The sequence below is a fragment of the Carassius carassius genome, chromosome 48 (assembly GCF_963082965.1).
Source record: "Carassius carassius chromosome 48, fCarCar2.1, whole genome shotgun sequence".
Taxonomy (NCBI): Eukaryota; Metazoa; Chordata; class Actinopteri; order Cypriniformes; family Cyprinidae; genus Carassius; species Carassius carassius.
The window spans coordinates 21,260,410-21,285,580 of record NC_081802.1 but is presented as its reverse complement, the minus strand read 5'-3'; the positions used below and the strand labels follow the sequence as shown (position 1 = coordinate 21,285,580).

The 25,171-nt window shown below is 38.2% G+C and overlaps 2 protein-coding genes across 3 annotated transcripts in view; one reads left to right on the top strand and one right to left on the bottom strand.

The window, feature by feature from the left end:
- Positions 1–17,388, top strand: part of LOC132131842 (WW domain-containing transcription regulator protein 1-like) — a 51,976-nt gene extending 34,588 nt beyond the window's left edge. The window contains exons 3-6 of one of the 2 annotated variants that reach the window (XM_059543977.1): positions 6,742–6,968; positions 10,171–10,292; positions 10,446–10,558; positions 14,900–17,388. In XM_059543977.1, the coding sequence (XP_059399960.1) occupies positions 6,742–6,968; positions 10,171–10,292; positions 10,446–10,558; positions 14,900–15,081 (644 nt within the window). In that variant the 3' untranslated portion in view covers positions 15,082–17,388. Of the gene's footprint in view, positions 1–6,741; positions 6,969–10,167; positions 10,293–10,445; positions 10,559–14,899 lie in introns of both variants that reach the window. The other variant, XM_059543976.1, reaches the window with a different exon arrangement.
- A 185-nt stretch (positions 17,389–17,573) lies between these two features.
- On the bottom strand, positions 17,574–20,604 carry LOC132131241 (transmembrane 4 L6 family member 4-like). Its single transcript, XM_059543262.1, has 5 exons — positions 20,060–20,604; positions 19,691–19,780; positions 19,237–19,388; positions 18,966–19,149; positions 17,574–18,839 (listed from the first exon to the last, which is right to left on the bottom strand). The coding sequence occupies exons 1-5, from the start codon at positions 20,228–20,230 to the stop codon at positions 18,831–18,833; spliced, it is 606 nt and encodes a 201-aa protein (XP_059399245.1). The 5' UTR covers positions 20,231–20,604; the 3' UTR covers positions 17,574–18,830.
- Between the last annotated feature and the right edge of the window lie 4,567 nt (positions 20,605–25,171).

Here is a 25,171-nt window from a genome sequence, read left to right as displayed (position 1 = left end):
GTGTTGTTTGTGATCAGTGATCATTCCACTTATAAAAACTAAACAGTCCTTGACAGATATATTAACATGACCATTTTCAAGGACAATGAAAATTCTGTTCATTTACTCAACCCTGTGTGGTTCCTGTATGACTTGTCATTCTTCTGTAAAACACAGTTGACAAAATTTCGAAGAACCGTTTTCATCCATATAGTGGAAGACAATGGGGTTCAAAAAAAGGGCACCTTACAAAAACCTTACGAAAAAAGAAAGTCATTCAAGTTTGGAATGGCACAAGGGTTAGTAAATGTTGACCAAATTTTCATTTTCCAAAAGATTCTAAGGATATAATTAGGATTTTTCCAGTGACTTACTAACAACAGATATGTGTATTCTACAGAAAAAAATATCAATAAATATAGTATATTTTTAATACAGTCCAGTACATTAATGCTCAGACTACTCCTAATTTGCATGCTGTCTATCCTATGTAGTAGGTGCATCCTGTGATAATGCACTAAGAAACTCATTTCGTTGGATTTACATTGACCAGTGCACAATGTGTTGTAACTTTAGTTTCATAATTTGCTCCAAGTTGGGGATCGTTGACACTAAGTTTCTATGTATTATGTTTTAATAGAGGACATAAGTTACTGTCATGATGCTAGATTTTCAATACACGAATAGCATGGGCAAAAAGAACTTAACAATAACAAAATTATCACAAAAGACACTGTGTTGTCTTCTTTTTTCCATTTTATGATGAGTGTGTCACAGTTATCATGAATACTGTTATACAACACTAGTAGTGGACATAAAGCTCACATAACATGTCAAATGTAAAATAGTCCATGTCATTTTTTCTGTCTTTGAGCAATTATTCAGATCTTCACCATAAAAAGCAGAAGTGATTGTAACTAGAGCAAAATGTGAGGTCTGTTAGCCAAGGCTTTGATTATGAGCTCTTGTTGGGACAGGATGTCCTTTAATGTCTCACAGATTTTTGGGACTAGACATTTTCCTTTCCTTTTTTCCAGTCATTTTTGCTGACCCTTCTGGACAGCTTATGCCGTTTCTGGGAAATCAATGAAACAAGAAGCTCTTTGTTGGTCAGGCTTTAGCAGCTCAATCGACTCTGTTCGATCTCTCTCTTTCTCTTCCGCTGCACATGTGTTTTCTATCACGGCGGGTGTTGTGACACTCAGATGTCTGGCTGGAAGCTCTTCACATCTGGACCTGCAGCACGGGAATACCTGTTGGCCTATGTTGAACTCAGTGTACACCATGACCTCTGACCTCTAGATAAACGGCATTTAAACGTGGATCAAACAGCCTGTCAAAAACATGTCTGGGTCACTTTATACCTCAAAAAAAAAAAAAGAAAAGAGAATTTGCATGAAAATGATGTTCTTTTCTTGTGTAAATTTGCACCAAGACAACATTTTCATCACAATTAATGGATGAATCATTTCTGCATCACAAGTGACACCTAACAGAACTGAAACAATAATTCAGTTCTATACAGAGTATTTTAACTGATCAGATGAGCTAAAAAATGAAAAATCTGTCATTGTCTACTCAACCTACTTATTCATCTTTGAAACACAAATTAAGATATTTTAATGAAACCTGAGAGATTTCTGTCATTCCACTGAAACTCTATTCCACCAAAACTTTCAAGCTTTAAAAAGTCAATGAAGACATCATAAAAGGAATCCATATAAACAGCAGCTTCAGCCAAGTCTTCTGAAGAGATTTGATTGCTTCATATGATGAACAGATAGAATTTATGCTCTTATTAATATTCACATAAAAACATTGATCAACCCAGATCTATAGAGCGCATCAAATATGTTAAATAAACGCAGCTTTACACGCTTGACACACAAGAACAAACCTGCATCAAGAAAGCAACTTTTAATGTAATGGACTTTCAGTGAACCGAAATCCCTCTGATTTTAAAAGATTTTTATTTGTGTTTCAAGGATGAATGAAAATCTTAAGGGTTTACATTGCGGTGTTGGTGAGCAATTCATGACAATTATCATGTCTGAGTAAAATTACCCTTGAATTGTCAAGGAATTTAATATCACAATGTGAAATATCTTATTGGTAGTAAAAATAGTTGATGACTTCAATGACAGAAGTGAGATGAACTAGCGAATGTCTTCTCTTCAATTGACCATATAAGGCCATCTTTGCTTCTCCTCAACTGCTCGGTTGCCAAATCCTCCACTTCATCCATAAAACTGATCCTTTGAAGATCTTTTTGATGTGATAAACTGTTTGCAAATCTTATAAAGAAAGAAAACCGTGATAATCCTCGGCTTCTGCCAGGTTATGATTGTGGAGTTTAGAAGAGTTTAGTTGCTGGTTTCTTTACATGAAGCAGATTTGTTCCTCTAAAAGTCCTTTTAGAGTGATGACATGAGTTGGTGGTATCTCTTGACATTTTGACCTGGTTTATCATTTACCACACTTCGATAGTTAATGTGTTGTCTTCCTGTTAACTAGACAGTTGATAGCCTGAAAATGTCTTTAGCAAGTCTGAAGAATCACTGCATTTAGTCTAACAAGGAAATTGGTTAAGTGCCAGTTTGAAACCGTTCTCTTGTGCATTATGTAACCCTTTCCAACAGAAATCCATTTATAGTAGAACTGAGATACACAGAGGGTGATAGGCTCAACTTGTTTCCACCCAGTAAGTTTGATTGAGTCTTTTGCACATTCGAGAAGATAGGGATCCTGTAGACATGTTTAAGACATACTTAAGGTTTGGGGATTTGAACAAGCAAGCAAGCAAATTTTATTTATATAGCACTTTTCTAAACAAGTTAATGCAATTCAAAGTGATTTAGAGACATGAGAGTCCATCTAGGTTCATATAATGTAAGCATTTTTGCAAGATAGTCTGGAGCAAGTCTGTGTAATTCCTTATTAACTAATAAAAGATTTTTAAAATCAATACGAAAACTAACGGGTTACCAGTGTAATGACTTTAATACTGGTGTAATATGATCCCTCTTTTTGATTTTTGTCAGTATTCGAGCAGCAGTATTTTGGATTAATTGCAATTGGTTAATTGTATTCTTTGGTAGACCAGAAAGAAGGGCATTACAATAGTCAAGCCTGCTAGTTATAAATGGATGCATTAATTTTTCTCTGTTGCTCAGAGAACGAATTGATCTTACTTTATCAATGTTCTTCAGATGATAAAATTCTGTTTTGGGAACATTACATACATTAGCTTTAAAGTTAAAATCAGAATCAAAGACAACTTCTACGTTTTTTTTTCCACATGGCTTGGGTTTGATCCGAGTATATTTAGTTTAGGGGTCAATTTCTCTCTCTGCGCTTTTGATCCAATAATCAGTACTTCTATTTTTGTCTTGGTTGAGTTGTAAGAAGTTTTGTGACATCCAAACGTTCAATTTGAACAGGGTTATCAGGAGACATGGCTACATACAACTGTGTGTCATCAACATAGCTATGAAAGCGATACCATGCCTCCTGATGATGTGACCGTGAGGTAAAATTTATAGATTAAAAAGGAGTGGTCCTAAAACTGATCCCTGAGGAACCCCACAAGGTACCTTGTTATATTCAGGTATTATTAATAGATACTACAAATGTTCTTTCACCAAGATATGATAAAAAAACAATTTAAAACCATTCCAGATAGACCATCATAGTCACTTAATCTATTTAAAAGAATCTGGAGATCTATTGTATCAAATGCTGCACTCAAGTCAAGAAGGCCAATTTCCGAAGGCCAATTTCTGTCAAGGTTTATATTTATGTAATTTACAACTTTAATAAGAGCAGTCTCTGTACTATGGTATTTTCTAAAACCAGACTGAAACATCTCTAGTTTCAAATTTGCATTTAAGAATGTACTCAACTTATTAAAAACTATTTTCTCTAATATTTTACTTAAAATATAAGATTTGAGATGGGCCTATAATTACTAGGAGTAAAATTTTTTGAGCTCCCTCTTTTTTATACACAGGTTTTACTAGGGCAGATTTAAGATCAGAAGGCAAAATGCCAAGCTGCAGGAGGTGATTTACTATCTCAAGGATACGAATAGATATGGAGTCAAAAATACTTGTGGAGTTGTGGAGAGGTGTGCTCTTGCTTGTTCACTCAGACTTATAATTTATGTCTGATAGACAATAAAACAAGATTTCTTGAATGAGAGACACAAGTCGCACTGTATCTAGACACCTGAAAGCTACAGAGACTTGTGTATGTACTCTTTTGACCAGTACTTTTACATTTATACTTTTGACAGACACTTTTATCCAAAGCAATAATTTGAATAAATTTTTGCATTCATGGTACATATATCATGTATTCCCTGAGAATTGAACCGATGGCATTGCTGTGTCATTCCAGTCCTTTGCACTTCATCTACCTAAGGGGTGTCCTGTCCTGCTCCTGGACGGCCAATGTCCTCCAGACCACACACAACTGTCTGATTCTAGTGACCCTAAAGACCTTGATTAGCTGTTTAAGGTGCGCTTAACCCTGCAGGATAGTGGCCCTCCAGGAGCTGGATTGGACACCCTGATCTAGCTGATTTGGAAAAAAAAGTAGGTGTACGCCCTCATAGACTCATTATACTAATGTTTTTCTAGTGGTAAGCACACTTAAGGCCTATTCACACCAAGGCCAATAACTAAAGATTTCTATTAAGATATGATTCCAAAAATATTTCTCAATATTAAAGAATAGCAGTCCAGAACACAGCTATGACGATAAAGACACAGAGAAACAATCAGAATCAATCGTGCCATAACAAGCTCGAGAATTTAAAGCGGCAGACGAGTGTGTGCTTATATAGTTATCGTTCTTGGTGTGAATGGGCCTTTGGCATTACATGATTATATAGTTAAGAGTCTCTTCTGTTTGATTATTTGTTCTAAAGCATACTGTACATCTCAAGAAAATCATTGGGTTCCTGTTTATGTATCTGTAACTGTGTACTTGTGCTTAAAAAATGTACTTATAGTGTAAATGTTGATATGTAACAGTTTTTAGATTCTAATTTGCTGCTATTGAGTTTGAGTTGGACTTTGTTTTACAGTACGTGCACTTACTGTACAGTAACAAAAGGTAAGAATTTAGGGATTAAGCCAAAAGTATACTTTGGTTTTTAAATGTATGCTATATTTCTCTACAGGCTTGTTAGTTAAAGTGCTACCAAGTTTTGAATATGAGAAGTTTAGTAGACAGTTGACAGTGTAATTACATACACAATTACATTAGTATAAGCACAACGTAAGAACACAACATAATTAATGTTGTATCAAATTCTTATGTTTTTCACACTGTAAGTATGCAGTAATGCCATAGAAGAACAATTTCAGCTTCCCCAAAGAACCTACATATTAATATTGCTTTTTTTCCACTATAAAGTACCTTTTGTGCAGTGGAGCAGGTTCTACAGATGCTAAAGGTTCTTCACGGAGCCATCAAAGCCAATGAAGAACTTTTGTTTTTTAGAGTGTAAATTGAAGTTGAGATTTCCACCAAGTAGAACAGAATACAAACCGAGTCTTAAGATTGTTGAGTCCTTTCCAGGCACCTGATCATTGGTCATGGTGTTACGTAAGTCAGGGAGCCATTTTTTGTTTTTAAATAAGCAGTGCAACAATTAATCCAAGAGCAGGACAAGCTGCTGGCATGAACCGGAGAGCAGAAAGAGTGTGCTTTGTTTGTGCCATGTCTCACAACCATTTCAGCCCACATCTGCCTTTTACAGGAATGATTTGTCCATGTGAAAGTGGTTTACCCAACAGATAAACACACCGCACAGACAGATACACATGCTCCATCTGGTCACGAGTCAGCAGCACTCTTCACTGGAGCTGCAGCTCATTTCTTCCTGTGTGGGGTGAAACGATTATGATCTTGAAACTGGTTGAGTTTGAAGTAAAGCATGTGAAACATATTCTGCTGTAGATCAAAAGGTCAGTTGTGAGGCAAACATTATTTCTTATCTGTCTGCTCCTCTGAAAATATCAAACGTTCTTTACACTGAAACAGAACAGCTTTTCACAATCCAGAACTCTGGAGATAAATGAAATCACAGTAGGATACAGCAATTATTGTAAACAATTCATTCTCAAAAATTTACCATCTTGTTGGCTTTAAAAAACGTCTTTTTGAACTAAATGATATAAAACAGATATTATCAGTTCTTGTGTTATTTAAAAGAGGCCCTCCCTACAGTTGCCATCAACAGTGTGAACTACACTGGTACCCAGAGCTTAGCCAATCACAACAGAGCCACAATGAAGCCGTTTTAAGGCCAGAATTATTATTATTATTATTTTTTCAATAGGACTGGGAAGAGATTTCTTGGTAAACACTTTCCATGCTGCATTCTGGCCAGCTGTAATTAAGTCATTGTGTTTGTGTGTCATCTGTGTTTAACCTGTTTTTCCTCAGACAATCAGAAACATAGCCACATTTCTAAACACTACGATCTGCCATTCATCTGACTGAATCTGACTATGGAAAGCAACCAATCACAGAACCAATGACCAGAAATTTAGACTTATATAGACTTAAAATAAAGTATGTATTGTACAACTCGGAATATAAAGTATCTCTCATTGTAGATGCCTGGTGCCTTGTAAATTACTTATTGTTCAGAACAAGCCAATCAGGATTAAGCTTGCCAGAATGATAAAGTTCTTGCGATTTCTCTGCTCAGTAAAGGATCTAAGGATGTTTGTTGTGTGTTTGTGGCAGTGCTGAACCAGCAGGCTCATCAGCAGCACCTCCAGCAGCAGCAGCAGGTCCCGGTCCCGGTCCCGGTCCCGGTCCCGGTCCAGGGCTCCCAGCAGCAGAGCTCTCAGCCCATGATGAACATGAGCGGCCCCATGAGCACCCAGCAGCACCAGCAGAAGATGAGGCTCCAGCGCATCCAGATGGAGCGAGAACGCATCCAGAGGAGACAGGAGGAGCTCCTCAGACAGGTGAGGGTCTGCTGGAGAAACACACTGCCGAATATAGCATAAAAGGCAAAACAGACATGGAAATAACTGGATTTCGGAAAGGTGGCAAAACGTTTCTTGATGCCTCAAACCCCAACAACATTTTACAAAACAATAAATCACACTTATAAAAAGGATAATTTATTTGTTGATTTATATTTGAAATATAATAAAAAACAAATATGAAAAAGTAAACCGTAATAAAAAGAAAAGTAATAAAAAAAAGCACACGATACAAACATATTCTACGTTTAAAATGCAAACTGAAAATATAAAAATAAAAACTAATTCAAATTAATAATAAATGCTATATTATATTTGTAACACGAGTCAGCTTAAAAAGAGTGTTATGTGAACTTTTACGCCCTCTGGTGGTACTGAAGTTGTGTCCGCTCTCAGTAAGCAACATAAATCACAGCTCAGGTTTACAGAAGAGATTCGAACGAGAACACATCAGTGCAGCGGCAGACAGACCTCACGCAGATGTGTTTATATGAAACATCTCTGACTCTTCGGTGAGTCTGTTGACTTGGACTGTGGTGATGGACATGTTTGTGGACTAAAGCTGAAAAAAGAACAGCTTTAAAAAACAAGAGTCAGACATTGGTTTCTGGTGCTGGATGTCTTCCACAGTTTTCTTCTGGTCTGAATTCTTGCAGCTGTTTTTGTGAACATACTCCACCCTGAATCTCATGCCAAGAGATGCTCATCTATATATAAACAGGCGGAGCTGCTCTGACCAGATGAATTGTATGCAGAAATGTGTACGCAGCTTTTTGTAGCCACCCAGATCCAGTCTGTATCCAGATCAGATGGTAGATCACAGCTAGAGATGACCAGAGCAGAGACCACATCAACTAGATGAGCCCCAGAGACAGATCCCCTGCGAAGACCTCGTCATCTCAACAGCTGTCAGCACAAGACCCCGGGAACCAGACAAGTCCTCTGCTCAGTCTGACCCGTGTTGTAGCCTGGAATTAAACCACATCATGCTGTTTTTTGTCTGGTCAGAGGAGATCTGGCCCAATGACTAAGCCTGGTTTCTCCCAAGGTTTTTTTCTCCATTTCTGTCACCGATGGAGATTTGGTTCTTGCCACTTTCGCCTTTGGCTTGATTAGTTTGGGACGTTTGACTGATTGCAAAGACACTATTGGAAGAGAGCTGAACTGGAGGATGGCATCACTATTTATCTTTACATTATATTAATTTCAGTTTTAGTTTAAGTAATTTTGGTATTGCAGCTTAAAATCCACTTATTTCTTATATACAGTAATCCTTAAATTAAAAGGGAATACCAAGTGTGCTAAATTATTTAAATTGTTATGCTATGAAAATATAATTTGTAATACAATAGTTGTTTGAATATTGTAAATTAAATTAATATTAATAAAAAAAAGTGTAATTAACAGGGCCTAAAGTTCTCCGGCACCGTGGTGGATTTCAGGCCTGCAGCATTTGGCTGCGGAAAAAATAATCCTACATTAAAAAAACAAACTCTTGTTGATTGATATCACTCTCGAGTCCATGAGTTCGCATACCAGTGGTATGAGAGGAGCACAGCGTTCTCTCTCAACCAAACTAACATTACTAGCCACACGAGACACGCTGATGAATGGAGAAGCGCAACAAAAAGCAGCGAGGCACAATAGTCAAAGATGTCCATCTAGCGCACATTTACATAGAAAAACTAGTTATAAAGCAGTGGAGCTTTGTAAACCGCTCAGAGTAATCATGTCATTTCCATAAGAATGATATGATTGGCAGAACAAATTCACCGGGATTTTTGAAAAGGTCCTGTTCTATTCTACACATGATCTATTAATGGTAACTTTACCAGTAATTTACCAGTTCTGTATGTGTGAAAGGGGCTTAACTCTTCTTCTGTATACGCTGTGAATTTAAATTGCTTAAAGCCATCTGGAAAAACAGTGTGCGTAATCTCACTAGATTTGTAACGTAAATCATTTATAAACCTAGGGCATCAGTCCATGTCTAAATATGCCATGTATTGTACATCCTGATTTCAAAATAAACATTTATGCATGTGGCCAAATATTAAAATGTAATGTAATATACATCATTCCCCCAGAACTGCTTCGTTTACAGCTGTGAGCGCAAACGAGATTAAAGTGATTATTACGTTTTGAATATGGATAATTTTCTTACAAAAACGCATCGATTCCAACACCCGCTAAGATGCATCAAATGGCCTGAAAGATTAAAGACAATTTTTAAAATAACTCTACCTGAATTCGTCCGAAAGAAGAAAGTCATATACACCTAGGATGACTTCAGGGTGAGCAATTTATGGCTTAATTTTCAATTTTTTGGTTTTGATGTTTAATTTGAGCCAATTATTATTGCGTCATCATTAGTTTATATATAAATAGTCATACTAAAGCCCTGTTTTCACTTAGGTCTCTTTGTGTTACTAAAAAATATCAGATTACTGAGTTGTCAAAATAATCAGTAGATTACTTGATTACCAAAATAACCATTAATTACAGCCCTAGATTAGTTAAAATATATATTTTAAATGCAACTGCATTGTATTACTTTTTGTAATTAAAAGACAAATATTTTGTTAAAATAATATTAAAATATTGTCACGTTCTAGTGAACCAAGTATCTGTATTTTGTCTCATCTCAAGATGTTTTAACTACCCACTATAGCTATTAAATATATACATATATCCAATGCCTATAATTAAATATTGGCATAAAAATATTAAAGACTATATCTCTCTGCTACTAACAGAAAGTGCCCACCTGAATAATAACCCCCTACCCAATAAAACACATTTTGGAATTTATCTATATCAAACTAGTTTTAATTCATATTTGGGTATTGAATAAACTGCATTTATATTAATTTACATTTATTGTATGTTCCTGATAATTGTACCGGCACTAATAACTTAAATGCAAGGCAAATTGGATTTATTTTAGTCAAGGCAGTAAAGCATTTTTATGAACACAGATTGGCAGGTTTATTTAAACAAAGTCATATGTTCATTGACTGAGTCTAAATGTTAGTTCTTTCTGACAGCATTTTAGTTCCTCATGTTAACGTTTAACCGTCTCTAATGGTTAACAGGGTGAATGAAAGGGCAATGCAGGAACATGAAAGTGATCTCTGTGAGTCTGTTGGGGTTACAGTGTGTGTCTGTGTTTCCCCAGGAGGTGGCGCTCCGGCAGCTGCCCATGGACTCTGATAATATGGCACCGGTGGCAGCAAACATCAGCTCTCCAGCAATGACGCAGGGCAATATGCCCAACAACAGCTCAGACCCCTTCCTCAACAGGCAAGAGTGATCTTTACTGTCTCAAAGCTCTCAGTGTAATGTTACAAATGAGTTTGATTTGGTCCCAGATCACTTTCTGAAGGTGTAAAGTTGTGTTTAACGTGTGTGTGTGTGTGTGTGTGTGTGTGTGTGTGTGTGTGTGTGTGTGTGCAGCGGGCCGTATCACTCGCGGGAACAGAGCACAGACAGCGGGCTGGGACTGGGCTGCTACAGCATCCCCACCACTCCAGAGGACTTCCTGAATAGCATGGAGGAGATGGACACAGGTACCGTACAAGCAAACCTATTCTTATTTTTTTATTCATTGTTTTTGTCTTTTTAAAATGTTTATGTAGTTTTTGTTAACTTTAAGTTTTTAGATTTAGAATTTCAGTTAATATCTATATTATTTAATTTGAATATTTTATTGTTTTAATTTTTAGTTTTAAGTAGCTGTGCGTCAGTTTGTATTGCATTATGATATGACAATGTTTTCACAATATTTAAGCAAATCTTCCTCTGGGTCTCTTTTTCATTACTACTTTAGTTTTTTTTCATTAGATTCTTATTATGTCATACTACATTATAGTATATATACTTACATATATATATATATATATATATATATATATATATATATATATATATATATATATATATATATATGTGTGTGTGTGTGTGTGTGTATGTCTGTGTGTGTGCGTATGTGAGAGGGGGTATATTTTAAAGACAGCACAACAGATACTAACATTTAAATATTTACATTAAATATTTACTATTTAAATAATTTATAGAATATTTTGGTAGCACTTTATTTTACAGTCCTGTTCCTCATACTATGTACTTATTATAGTAATTACTATAATTACATGTAAGTACACATACTGTAAAATAAATCGCAACCAATATTGTTATTGGAAATATGAGATTTTGGAAGGACATATTCTTATAATCAATATGGTTATTAAATTATTAATGTCATGATAATTTTTTACAATTATTAATGGTCTTAAAAATAGATTAACGTCCCTTTTTTCAGAAGGATATAATATAATATAATATAATATAATATAATATAATATAATATAATATAATATAATATAATATAATATAATATAATATAATATAATATAATATAATATAATATAATATAATATTACTTTTTTTATGTTTCTGGGACTACTGGTCCACTTCTTTAAAGGGTTAGTTCACCCAAAATTAAATTACTCACCCTCAAGTCATCACACAAATCCAGTTATATATTTAAAAAAAATGACTTCGATCTTTCAAGCTGTTTAATGCCACTTGGCAGGTTTTGCCAAGTCCAAAAGAAGTTAAATAAAAGGGGCCCATCCATAATAGAAAGTCTCACACGGCTCCAAGGGGTGAAAAAAGGTTTCCTGTAGCGAATCGATGCATTTTTGTAAGAAAAATATCCATATTCAAAACGTAATAATCATTTTTATGTTGCTTGCGCAACAGAAGCAGTTCCGGGAGCATGTCATATGAGGTCAGCTTTGCAATTGGGAAATTTGCCAAATTGGGTGGGACATCTGGCTATATAAGCAGGTGGTCGGCATAGGATCACTGGTTCTTTCTCCTTCAATGATGACACCTCTGCTCTTTGCTGATTCTGTGAGATTTGAAGCCTTCCTACCACATCTAGAAGGATGCCATGTCTAAGTCTGATCAGACAACATGACAGTAGTATCCTACATAAATCCTCCCCACGTTAATATCCCTCAAGTTATCAGGGGAATCAGGAAACAATAGCACAAGGTTCTTCTAGTGGCCCCGCTCTGGAGAAACCAACTATGGTTTTCAGAGATGTAACAGCTGGTCAGGGCAGCTCCATGGCCCATTCCCCTGAGACGGGACCTCCTCTCTCAGGCGAACATGATGATATGGCACCCCCAAGCCAAGTTGTGGGCCCTACACTTATGTTCTCTCAATGGGAGCCTATGAACCACCTAGAGGGTGTTTTAAAAACCATTTCTCAGGCTAGAGCCCCACCCACAAGGCGCAACATGCTCTCTGCGCTCCCTTGCAGGAAGACATCGAGCTAAATCTGCTCTGTCCTGTCAGGGCATTAAAAGTCTACATTGACTGTTCTCCGCCTCCTTTAGGCTGTTGGAGCAGCCCTTTATATGCTTTGGTGGCCGCACCAAGGGGCTTCTGGTCACAAAGCAAAGAATACCCCATTGGATAACACAATAGATCTTGCATACTCCTCCTTCGGCCTTCAATGCCCCATTGGGGTCAGAGCACATTCCAAGAGAGGAATGGCCTCATCCTGGGCATTTTCTAGTGGTTTGTCCATTGCAAAAATTTGTGTGGTGACCGACTGGTCCTCACTGTCCACCATTTTCAGGTTCTACAACTTGGATGTCCCTGCTTTGCAGAATTCCTTTCTGCTTAACTGTTTCTCTGAGCTCAAATGCTCTAGGAACCCCATTCCCTCCCTAGGGCTGGATTTAATCCTTGCTAAGTTTGACTATGTTTTGAACCCACTGAAGTTCCCACGTCTGGGCTTAGCTTTCGCATGCTCTCGGCCCTAGTTCCGAGGCTATGTGAAGCTCTAAGAACTATTATGTAAGGCAGGGATCAACCTCTATGAGTTAGCCCATTTTTTTGCCTTCTCTTAACCCCAAAAAGAATCCTGGTCTCTGGCTATGGCCTGCTTCATTGTAGTTGGTCTGCAGGGCCCGCTTCTGGACGCCCTGGACAATTACTTATAAGTCGTTCATCTACCATAGCATGGGTGTGATTCAATAGATTCCCACAGTATCTAGCGATGCTGTATGAGTGATAAGTATAGGATATAGGATTTTGCTGATTCTACGAGATTTGAAGCCTTCCTACCACATCTAGAAGGATGCCATGTCTTAGTCTGATCAGACAACATGACGGTAGTATCCTACATAAATCGCCAGGGTGGCGTTTCCTCCACACGTCACTTCAGGATGGCAAAGAACCTGCTGGAAAGACCTCGAAAGGGAACGTTCTCGATTACTAATCATAAACTTGGTTACCTGAGATACGAGAACAAGTACTGCATAGCTAACCGAGCTATGACGCTACACGACTCTGTCATCTCTTCAGTCGATATGAATCGGTGATCCTATGCCGAGTGCTTGCTTATATAGCCAGATGCCCCGCCCAATTTGGCAGGCTTTGGCGCGCTGCTTCGTCATAGGGTCAAGCAGCTCAGCCGCACCATCATTGGTTCATTTGGAGAAAAGGAGTTTCCCACGGCATCCAGCGACACAGTACTTTTTCCCGTATCTCAGGGAACCGAGGTTACGTTAGTAACCGAGTACGTTTGTTAACAGGATCAAAGTAAGCAAAGTTTCCTTACTTTATCAAAGGAAAACCAGTCTCCTCTTGGCTTATATCAAAATCCTCCAAAATTCTTCTTTACAATTTCTTGTTTTGTACTTCTAGTGACCATTGTTTTGTTCTCCGCTGCACTTCAGCATTCGTCACTTCTGTGCAGTGCATGCGCAAAGCTGACCTCATTCCCTCTGAACTGATTTGTTTACAACAGTGAGCGTAAGCAAGATTCAAGTGATTATTATGTTTTGAATATTGATATTTTTCTTAGAAAAACACATAAATTCCCTACAGAAGAGCCATGTGATACACTATTTTTATGCATAGGTGCTTTTTATTTAACTTCTTTTGGACTGATGCATTCAACACCCACCAAGTGCCATTAAACGGCTTGAAGGGTCAAAGACAATTATTTTATAACTCTGACTGGATTCGTCTCAAAGAATAAAGTCAAATACACTTAGGATGCCTCGGGGGTGAGTAATTTAAGGGCTAATTTTTATTTTTGGGGGAACTAACCCTTTAAAAATCCATTAAATGTTCTCAAACATCAGAGTTGTAAGGTAGCATATGGGCTCTGCAGTGCCTCCTATACATTGTACATAAAGTTGGTGTAAAAACACATATATGGACATACATAAATGAAACTCCGTACTTATATTGCTCTCACTGAGCTAAACAAGGCCCTGTCCCAAATGTTACACTTAATGTGCACTTGAGGTCTTACAGACTTACAATGGCCGCCGCGTGTCCGTGTATGTTAAGTTAACGAGACCGTAGGGTGTCCCATTTTATCATTCAGAAAGGTGCTCACGAGCGCCCCCTTTGCGGCCGTAATGCGTCCTCGATCCGCACTTCTGCCGAGCCCGTACTGGGGCGAGTTCTGCAGCAGACTTCTAACCCACAGTTAAAGTGGCATTACATCACGAAAGTGCGGACTCAGAGGAAGACTGCAAGGATTTAGGTTGCCATTTAGGACAGGGCCCAACTTCCATACTGACAGCTCCATTCAATCCATTTTGTGAGATTTCAGTTCCAATATGTTGATCAGTTACATACTTCATCTCTTCTTGCAGATACAAGGGATTACTTCTAAACTAATCAATTGAATCAATTAAACATATAACATGTTTAACTTTCCCCATGCCTAAGTTTGAAGACTCCTGCACTATTTCATTAATGAGTATGATTGTTAGGTAGGTTTATAGATGTTTAGAGGCAGTGAAGGAAACAATAATGTTTTATAACTGCCAGGGAAATAACCCCCCCCAAACCTTTTGTTATCCTGTCTGCAGGTGAGAGCATGGTGCCTGTCAGTATGAGCGTCCCACCGCAGAGCCGTTTCCCAGACTTCCTGGACTCCATGCCCGGCACCAACGTGGACCTGGGCACCCTGGAGGGAGCTGACCTCATGCCCATACTCAACGACGTGGAGTCTGTTCTGAACAAAAGCGAGCCCTTCTTGACCTGGCTCTAGACTCACTCACACCACACTAAAGACTCTTTTATATAAATATATATATTATATTATATATTCTATCAGCCTCTTCCTCTAGTTTCACTTTTTAGTTGTCAGATTTGTTCCCTCACATTACAATGGGTCGAAGAACAATACCAAAGTGTTTAGCCTGTGAACAAATTATAGAGCATGCGTCAATCAAAGACAAGCATGTGTGTTCAGTAACTGATGTTGGGTAGATTTGATTCTGACTGTGTTTGTGTTCAGAATGACCAGTTAGACAGCAGAAACACCCGAATAGTGTTTGATCATGTTTAACAGGCGCGCCTGTGTGTTAGTACATTTAACCCCGAGTTAGGGTTAGTCAAGCATTACTGGGTGAATCTCACCAAACCTGTCAACAACACACAGAAGCTGATTCCCACCATGGAAAAATAATTATTAAAAGGTAATTGCGATTTTTTTTTCCTTCAGATCTCGCAATTCTGCATGTAGTCAGGTGTCTAAAAATTTAGAAAAATGTAATTGTGAGATGTAACTGAGAATTCAGAGAAAAAAGTCTGGGCTCTGGGTCAATACTGACTTTTTAGAATTGCGGGTGTACTTCTAGTAATTTTTTCTCAGAATTGTGGATTTATAACAATTTCAAAATATAAACTTGCAGTTGCGGGAAAAAAAGACAATTGCCTTTTTTATTTATTTTTTCATTTTAAAATCAAATATTTCTTGGCAGAAATAAGCTATCATAAAACATTTTTGGATCAAGAATAAGAAATATGTAAATTCTTCTAGAAAATAAAGCCACTTTTCAGGACCATTAGGATTTTTTGAATAATAATTAAGCATGTTTGCCCTAAAAACACTAATGAGAATCACCACTGAGAATCTGGATCAATTCTTTTTTCATTACAGTAATGTAAAACTAGTTTTGTTGGTATAAATGACTAGTTTGGTTGATTTAGTGATGATATCAGTTTTCAAGTGTTTAATTGTCAGAAAATCGTAATGGTCCATATGTTTTCATGAGATTCACCCTGCTTTTTCACATCTTGCCAAATCAGCAGCAGAAGTGTGCCTGTCAAAGCTTTACATTGTGACTTAATATCCAACGAATAACTACTTCAGATGTGTTTTATTTTTATTCCAGTTTAGCTATTGTGTGAAGCTCATGATGCTCCAGATGGCATATGTAGACAAGCGTTTCATATCATATATGTTTTTATATACTGCTACAGTATTCCTATTTTCTAATCTGTGCTCTTGATTAGTTAGTTTGCAGTTTAGTATTTATCAAGAGCTATGAACTTCTTTTTAAATAGTTTTTAGATTTGTTTCCTTTTTTCAGGAATTTTAAACGTTTTCGAAGCACTACAAATATGCTAAGGATTCAGCAACACTGATCTAGTCCCTCGATATCTTCAGGGAATATCTGCATTAAGTATTTTCTCTTACCAGAGATAATTTTGCCTTTATTTGGATGATAACTGGGGTAGACACTTGTTTTTTTATTTAGCATCCCGGCTGAAATCCAGTTCAATATATAAACATATATATGTTTTCTTTCTTTTTTTCTACACAGGTCTAATTTTTGTATTGCATGTTTAATCTGTTTGATATTCATAGCATCGGGGGTGTATAGACCCACCTCACCGTGACTTCTTTATTGTTTATGGTTACTTTATAGATGGGTTATGAATTGAAGTGTGCTGGATTTGTGGATTGTGCAGACAGTTGGGAGGGGGGTGATTTTTAGTAACTGTATGTCAAACTGAGCTCATGACGTCCTTTATAAGGACCGAGCGGGTCAGAAAGAGCCGATATGAGCTGTTCTCGAACCCGAGTGACTTCAGAGATGTCCACACAGTGGAGCCGTCGGTTTCTTCAGTTTTGGACAATTAAGGACAAGATCCGGTGGTTCTGCAGACACTCAGCAGGAGGGACCTTTAATGATTTAACGATTTTCTATGATATAAACCGCTCATCCAGAACCTAAATCATGCAGTTTCCCACGGAGTTAAATATATGGCTTCAGTTTCATAAAATGCAAATTTTTTATTGTGTTATGGTGTGAGATGAAATCTGGTGAGTGTGATTGTTCGTTGATGCCAGACTTACATAGCTCTCCACACTTCAGCATGCTTCAGGTTTTGTTAGATTATTGATGTGAATGTTAGTCACACGCTGGAAAGCTCAGAAAACAAACTGCCTACCACAGAAATATGATGGCGGTGTATTGTACGTGAGAAATGTGGTTGTAACCTCCAATAAATCTCTAAAATTGTCAGTTAAATAAAAAACTAAAAGAATAAACTGGTTTTATTAGCATGGTTGTGTTTCATTGACTTTGTCGTCACCAGCTGGTTTGATAAAAAAAAAAATCCAAGCCATTCTAACCGAATAAAAAGTGTGTGTGGACAACGTAAAATATAATGGGTAGATTATAAATGGGTATATGCAGTTTGGCTGATTGTCCAATAAGAAAAACAAACATTTAAACATTTAATACTGTCTGCCCAAATTCTTCAGGTGTCCACCAGGGGACTCAGCATCACCTCAGCATGTGTTCTAGAGTTATTCTCTATTACTGAGGTTGGTGTACACAGTTAAAGTTAATCACGTGTTTATATTACTGTATATTTGCATATGTACTACATGCCCTTAATGGGAAATTGTCTTGTGAAGATGCTTGTAATTATATAATGTTGTTGTTACTGTGATATTAGGTGAGATTTGCAGGTTTGACTATTCGCTGTGAAACGTTTCCGTTTCCATTCGACTGAGAATCAAATAATGTATCATGCAGCTGTAATATTTTTAGTTTGCTACAAAACGTATCGGGGCAAAGCTTATCAGTAATAAAGCATCAGTCTCATGCATCATAGAGCATGAAGTTAATCATTCTTGTGTGAAGATGAGAACTGTTTCCTATAAAGCCATCATAAAATAACATTCCCCTCATAAAACCTCTGATAACATATCAACATCACACTGGCAGAACAACAAACATTTAAATTACCCAGAAAGCAGTAACTCGGATATAAGTTATAACATTGCATAAGAACTCTTTATCAAGAATGTGGGAGTGCAGTTTCAGCTTGTGCATCATGTTATTGCACGCTCTTTGCATATTTAGTTTAAAAAAAAGGACACAAATCATCTTCAGCAGGCCAGCTGTTGTTTATGAAGTAACCCTGAACTCTCCAGAGTCTCTCAGGGCACTTCCCAGATCTCACCGTCCGTTCTGCTGCTTCCTGTTTTCTAAAACAGTCAAAATCGCAAAAATCTTGCTGAGTGAGACGGAAAAGCCCAAGTTGCTACAAGGACAGCTTTTTCAATCAAGAGTTTATTAAGTGTCAAATATTCTTTTACTACATTTCAACCAGTTTTACTGAGATAAAACCTGTTATCTTTTATCAAATATTCCTTATATTTGCAGGGTGCATTTATCCATCATTAAAAAAAGACTAAATACTTGTACGAAAATAACGTTCTCCTACAGTTTTAATAAATATTCAATAGTCTTTACAATACATATCAATACACTATAAATCAATATCCTATATCATATAAATCCATAGGCTATATATAACAATATATAAAAATTGCTCATGCCTTCATCAGCCATTAGGCAGATGACACACGGAAGAAAACAACATCCATCTGAACAGTATAAATACAAATAATGAGGTGAAAAACTGTTGACAATTACAGCCATGGATGTATGATAAGTCCTGAAGATCCATTGATCCAAGTCCATTCTGAGTGGTTTAGGAGCTCTGCGGGTAAATACAAGGTCAAGTTATTTCAGTGCATTAGATATGTGCTACAAACTAGTGATGAAATACAGATATAAGGCCTGTGGACGATGTTTTATTATTGTCATCATCAGAGTTCACATGTACCCCGCAGCAGCCGCAGCAGTCTCCACAGATGGTGCCGATGAGCCCGTTGATCACCTGGAAGGCACACAGACCAATCTGAACTAGACCAGCGATCAGCAGGATTGAGAACAGGGTCAGATGCCACGTGATGATATCGCCCGGACCATCGCATATATCCCACATTGTTCTGTTGGACAAGTAGTTCCTGAAAGAAAGAAACCAGGCGGTAAGTATTACATTACAGCTACTGGATCATTACTTAATTTCATTTCAGTTGATAATAAACACGCACCCGTCTGCAAATGGGTAAGTGATGTTAAGGGAAGTCCCGTTGAGATGGGTAGTGAAGCACTTGGGCCCGTGATTAATGGCCACACAAGACACGATAACAGAGTAAGCGGCGCCCACAGCTCCGGCCGCGGCGAACAGAATGGAGCCGAACATCTGGATTAAAAAACAAACCAAATGTAAAAACAACAGGTACACTGACTCCCTATTAGCTTCTATATCAGAATGTTTCTTCCAGTTTCTGTAATTTATTACAGTACTAACGGTGCTTTGGAAACAGTATGTGTTGGAAAAATCACTTACAAGTAGGGTAAGTGTAAGAATACAAATGCTTATTTCTAATATTTCACTCAGAAGGCCTTTTCTGAGTGGGAATTCTCAAATGGAGAGAATAACGCGATCATTGTGTTGAGGAATGGTGTGAAAATGCCATTTGTCACATGGACGGCAATTCTCACCGCAAAACGTTTTCCACAGCTCTCATTCCCACAGCAGCCGCAGCAGTCATTGTTCTTCAATCCCAGGAAAACCAGTGCAGGGAAAACCATCTAAACGAAGACCAGATGATTACTTAAAGGGGAATGCTTGCCTATGAGGTTGTTTCTACAATAAATAAAAGCCTTAAAAGAAATCACAAATAATCTATAAAAATCTATAAAAAGTGGACTCATTCATGAAACAGGAACAGAGTGTTCAATTATTTCTTTAATTTCTTCAATAATTTCTTAAATTTTAGCTCAAATTAGAGTTATTCGATACTGATAGTATTTAGTTTTCCTCTTTTCCTCTTACAAGAAGTTATGTGAATTTGCGCATCCAAATCTCACCAGCACACCAGATCCCAGAATTCCTCCGAGGTAAAATACTTCGTCCGTGATGTCGCTGCTCTCGGCCACCTTACCACCCGGGAAAAACAGCAGAATGTTGCAGAGGATGCAGATGATGGCCAGCGGGATGAGGGTTATCCCCAGGCATTTGGCGAAATTTCCAGAACACATAATTCAGTCAAATAAAGTCCACAGTAGTGTGAGCGATGGGTCTGGTGTCTCAGAGTCCTTTGTTCGGGTTAGGCGTCTGTTCCTGTGCCTGTGCAGGTGAGTGTCAGTGTGGATGTATTCCCTCCTGCTGCTGTGGTGTCAGTGATAGGCACCTCTCTGTAAATATTTAACTGTGATGTGTCCTGCCCATACAGAGGTGCGTTCATCTATCAGACCCCTCATACTTTCAGCAGTAAATCACAGCAGCCTCACCTAACCATGCAACACTTTATGATCCAACAGCAATCTTTCACACACATCAGTGTAACATGAACACATATGCTGATTTTACAAAAATTTGGATGATAAATGGCGTGGATGATGCTTTTTTAACCATAATAGTTTGCTGTGCTTCAAAAAAGTACACTTATTTTGATGTGCTGACTAACATATGTAAAGTACTTGATTATAATTTTAACAAATATTACAAATGATTTGATATTACCTTGATTACAAATGTGTAAACACAAACATTTAAATATACAATGCATAAGTGTCAAGAGAATCTCTCAAATGGACCATTGGTCACTTTGGATAAAAGCATCTGCTAAATAATTAAATGTAAAAGTCTATCTAGAATCTCAATTAAGAGTGTCAATGGTCCATTTGATAGATAGGTGGTGGAAATGCACTCTGGGATCCGCCGTAAAGCAAGAATAAGAAGACGCCTCTTGCTATTCGATAGCAATCTTTCCTTAGAAAGCCACGTTTCTAGCATTTGTAAAACTGCATTTTTCCATCTCAAAAATAAATCTAAATTACGGCCTTTGCTCTCAAAGTCAAATGCAGAAATGTTAATCCATGCATTTATGACCTCAAGGTTAGATTATTTTAATGCTTTATTGGGTGGTTGTTCTGCACGCTTAGTAAACAAACTACAGCTAGTCCAAAATGCAGCAGCAAGAGTTCTTACTAGAACCAGGAAGTATGACCATATTAGCCCGGTCCTGTCAACACTGCACTGGCTCCCTATCAAACATCGTATAGATTTTAAAATATTGCTTATTACTTATAAAGCCCTGAAAGGTTTAGCACCTCAGTATTTGATTGAGCTCCTTTTACATTATAATCCTCTATGTCCGCTACGTTCTCAAAACTCAGGCAATTTGATAATACCTAGAATATCAAAATCAACTGCGGGCGGCAGATCCTTTTCCTATTTGGCACCCAAACTCTGGAATAACCTACCTAACATTGTTCGGGAGGCAGACACACTCTTGCAGTTTAAATCTAGATTAAAGACCCATCTCTTTAACCTGGCTTATACATAACATACTAATATGCTTTTAATATCCAAATCCGTTAAAGGATTTTTAGGCTGCATTAATTAGGTAAACCAGAACCGGGAACACTTCCCATAACACCCTATGTACTTGCTACATCATTAGATGAAATGGCATCTATGCTAATATTAGTCTGTTTCTCTCTTATTCCGAGGTCAACGTGGCCATCAGATCCAGTCTGTGTCCAGATCAGAGGGTCACTGCAGTCACCCGGATCCAGTACGTATCCAGACCAGATGGTGGATCAGCACCTAGAAAGGACCTCTACTGCCCTGAAAGACAGCGGAGACCAGGACAACTAGAGCCCCAGATACAGATCCCCTGTAAAGACCTTGTCTCAGAGGAGCACCAGGACAAGACCACAGGAAACAGATGATTCTTCTGCACAATCTGACTTTGCTGCAGTCTGGAATTGAACTACTGGTTTCGTCTGGTCAGAGGAGAATTGGCCCCCAACTAAGCCTGGTTTCTCCCAAGGTTTTTTTCTCCATTCTGTCACCAATGGAGTTTCGGTTCCTTGCCGCTGTCGCCTCTGGCTTGCTTAGTTGGGGTCACTTCATCTACAGCGATGAACAGAGATTACATCACTGAATTCAATGATGAACTGCCTTTAACTATCATTTTGCATTATTCACACACTGTTTTCCTAATGAATGTTGTTCAGTTGCTTTGACGCAATGTATTTTGTGTAAAGCGCTATATAAATAAAGGTTACTTGAATTGATTTGACTTGACACCTCACGCGCCGACTGTTGAGATTATGCTCAGTACAGTTCTGACATTGCAGTGAATCAAATCAAATTTTTAGTGAACTATCCCTCTAATTCATAATCAAGTGGATCAAAAACACTCAACGGTTCAGCTAATTGCAGTTAATATGAATTTAATGCAGTTACTATAATATAAATTAAATATTTATATTAACTACACATTTTCAGTTTAAAATGCAACTTGAAGTCTGAAAACATTACATTCTTTTGATTAAGTTAATTCTTTTAACATATTATTTCCATCATAAGTACTATTTTTAAAAGTAATCTGAAGAGTACTTGTTTTTCATAAGGGTATTGTTATAGGCAGGTGAGGTGAAGGCAAGGGAGAGGCGAGGGAATAATATAAGCTGCTGTAACTTTAACAAAAACAAAGAAGGTAACCCAACATGAAATCCGTCCATAAGAAGCAAACAAAACAAAACAATATAAGATGTTCAAGCAAAGATAATAGTGGACAGGTAGTACTTCAGGGGTTCTCAACTCTGGCCCTCGAGATCCACTCTCCTGCAGAGTTTTGCTTCAACCTTGATCAAGCTCACCTGCCTTTAACTTTCTAGTGATCTTGAAGACCTTGATGATCTTGTTCAGGTGTTTTTGATTAGGGCTGGAGCAAATTTCTGCAGGACAGTGGACCTCGAGGGCCTGGAGCCCGTTCTCCAGAAGTCGCTTATTACATATGAGATGAAAAGTCACATCCTAGATGATATCAACTCACTAATCCGCATCTGGCTAATTCGGTTCTTCGAACGCACCTGTTGTTGATGATTAGTATGACTGGACTGAGTTATCTAAAATAAAAGTTCATGGGTTGATTTAAAAGGGGTTATGTATCGGATACTCGAAACCATGATCAGTAATGGAGCGACTGGCTGGACGGGAAAGACAGCAACGTAATGACATCATATCATTTAAAAAGACACCTGGCGAAAAACTTTTTTGGACTTTTATAAGGAAACAGCCAAGCGAACAAAACTACATAAATGTTCTAATAGATAAATAAAATATTCACTGCTTTTATTTTATTTTATATTTATATTCATGATTTCTAATATCTGTATAGGCTTTAAACTTTTTATTTCAATATAGTAATTAGCTATTCATTTAATTTTTATTTAAATTAAATTAACATTTTAAATTAAATTAAATTTATGCATTTAGCAGACACTTTTATCCAAAGCGACTTACAGTGCATTAAGGCTATCAATTTTTACCTATCATGTGTTCCCGGGGAATCTAACCCCCAACCTTGCACTTGATAAAGCAAATGCTCTACCAATTGAGCCACAGGAACACATTTATTTGAACAGATTTGTTACGTGACCGCATTAATTAAAGTTTCTTAAGATCATGTTATCTGCATCTCCTGCGCTCCATCAAGCCACTCCCATTATAGCTGTCATCACTCAAATTAATGCACGACTCTACATCGTCTGTATAGCATGTGTGTAAGACTCTAATACATTTATGAAGTAATTATTTTATGATCAATAAATCTTTCAGTGAGTAAAACTGGCTGCATCTATACTATTAAGGACTACACAACATTATTATATTATCTTTAAATACATTTTCAAATTATTATTATTTTAAATTATTGTCCCTGGATCAATAGGATACACTTCTAATAAAGTAGCGGTGGTAGCAGACAGATTTTAAGTATCAATTCTGCTTAAAAATATGCAATCTATTCCTGTTTACATTATATAAATCTGCTCCCAAGTTCTCTTACGAGAGTTCTCTCGTACTGCGTATTAGCCAAGACGCTACGGGAAAAGTCTCTTTTCACGAAATACTGAAGCAAAAAATTATCCTTAATTTTGAATTGTTGTAAAGTGCATTTGCAGCAGCACACAGCCATAGGCGAGATGGCTCGCTCGCTCATTGGCTGCTCTGCGGCAACTGCACAAGCCTATTGAGCGCAGGCTGATGCTTCGCGCCCTCCATGCCACTTCCCGCCGAAACGGGTGTGGCCTAGCCCTATAAAGGGAGCTCGAAAAGGCTGACTCACCTGATTTTTCATCTCTTCAGCGGAGCTCACGCATCATTGGATCACGAGAAGAAGCAAGCGCCGTCAGATAGCATCTCAGAGGGTACGAGCTATTCCTGAAGCCGCTGGCCAATGCCGCCTTCCACTGCCGCCTTCCACTGCCGTTCCTGCTGCGCGTTCCGGCGCCCATATCCTTTCTATTATATCCAACTGTTCTTTATGCGTGTGTGTGTGTTCGCCCTGCGACACACACTCGTAAAAGAGCTTGCGTCTTTTTTAAGATGCCTTCTTGCGGCTCGTGCAGAGCCCCACTCAGCGAGGGAGACCGTTACGTCATCTGTGTCTCCTGCCTGGGTGAAGATCATGCAGCGCTCGCGCTCGCTGACGGCAGATGCCCTCACTGCGAGCTGTTGCCAATGGTGACTCTGAGGACTCGCTTAGCTTTTTTCTCTGAGCCTGCATTCTCCGCTGTGCTGAGGCGCCGTAAAAAGCGCCGCTTCCAGCGGATTCCGGAACCGTCTTCAGCTCCCCTGCATCGCTTCCCGATGGTCAGCGCCCGCTGTCTGCCGCCGCGTCTTCCGAGGAAGTCGATCTCAGGGCCGCGTCGGATGAGCGTACTTCTCCGAACTCAAAGCCCGCCTCATTTCTTCCTGAGCTTCACGAAGAGGTGGCAAAGGCTTGGAACGCTCCATATTCAGCGCAAACTCGTTCATCTGTCTCACTAGCATTCTCCACACTGGATGATGCTAAAAACAGGAACTAACAGTCACTTCCGCCGTTGGAACTCTCGATAGTGACGCACCTTTGCCCGCCCTCTGCTGGACGGCGGACGAAAGCGGTGTTGCCATCTAAAGCCCGC

Bases quoted from the DNA above. Each gene is read 5' to 3' on its own strand.
- LOC132131241 (XM_059543262.1), bottom strand. From the start codon at position 20,230: ATGTGTTCTGGAAATTTCGCCAAATGCCTGGGGATAACCCTCATCCCG. The intron at 19,389-19,690 runs GTGAGAATTGCC...TTTTTAATCCAG, and splicing joins GCTGTGGAAAACGTTTTGCG to ATGTTCGGCTCCATTCTGTT. The intron at 19,150-19,236 runs GTGCGTGTTTAT...TCTTTCTTTCAG, and splicing joins ACTTACCCATTTGCAGACGG to GAACTACTTGTCCAACAGAA.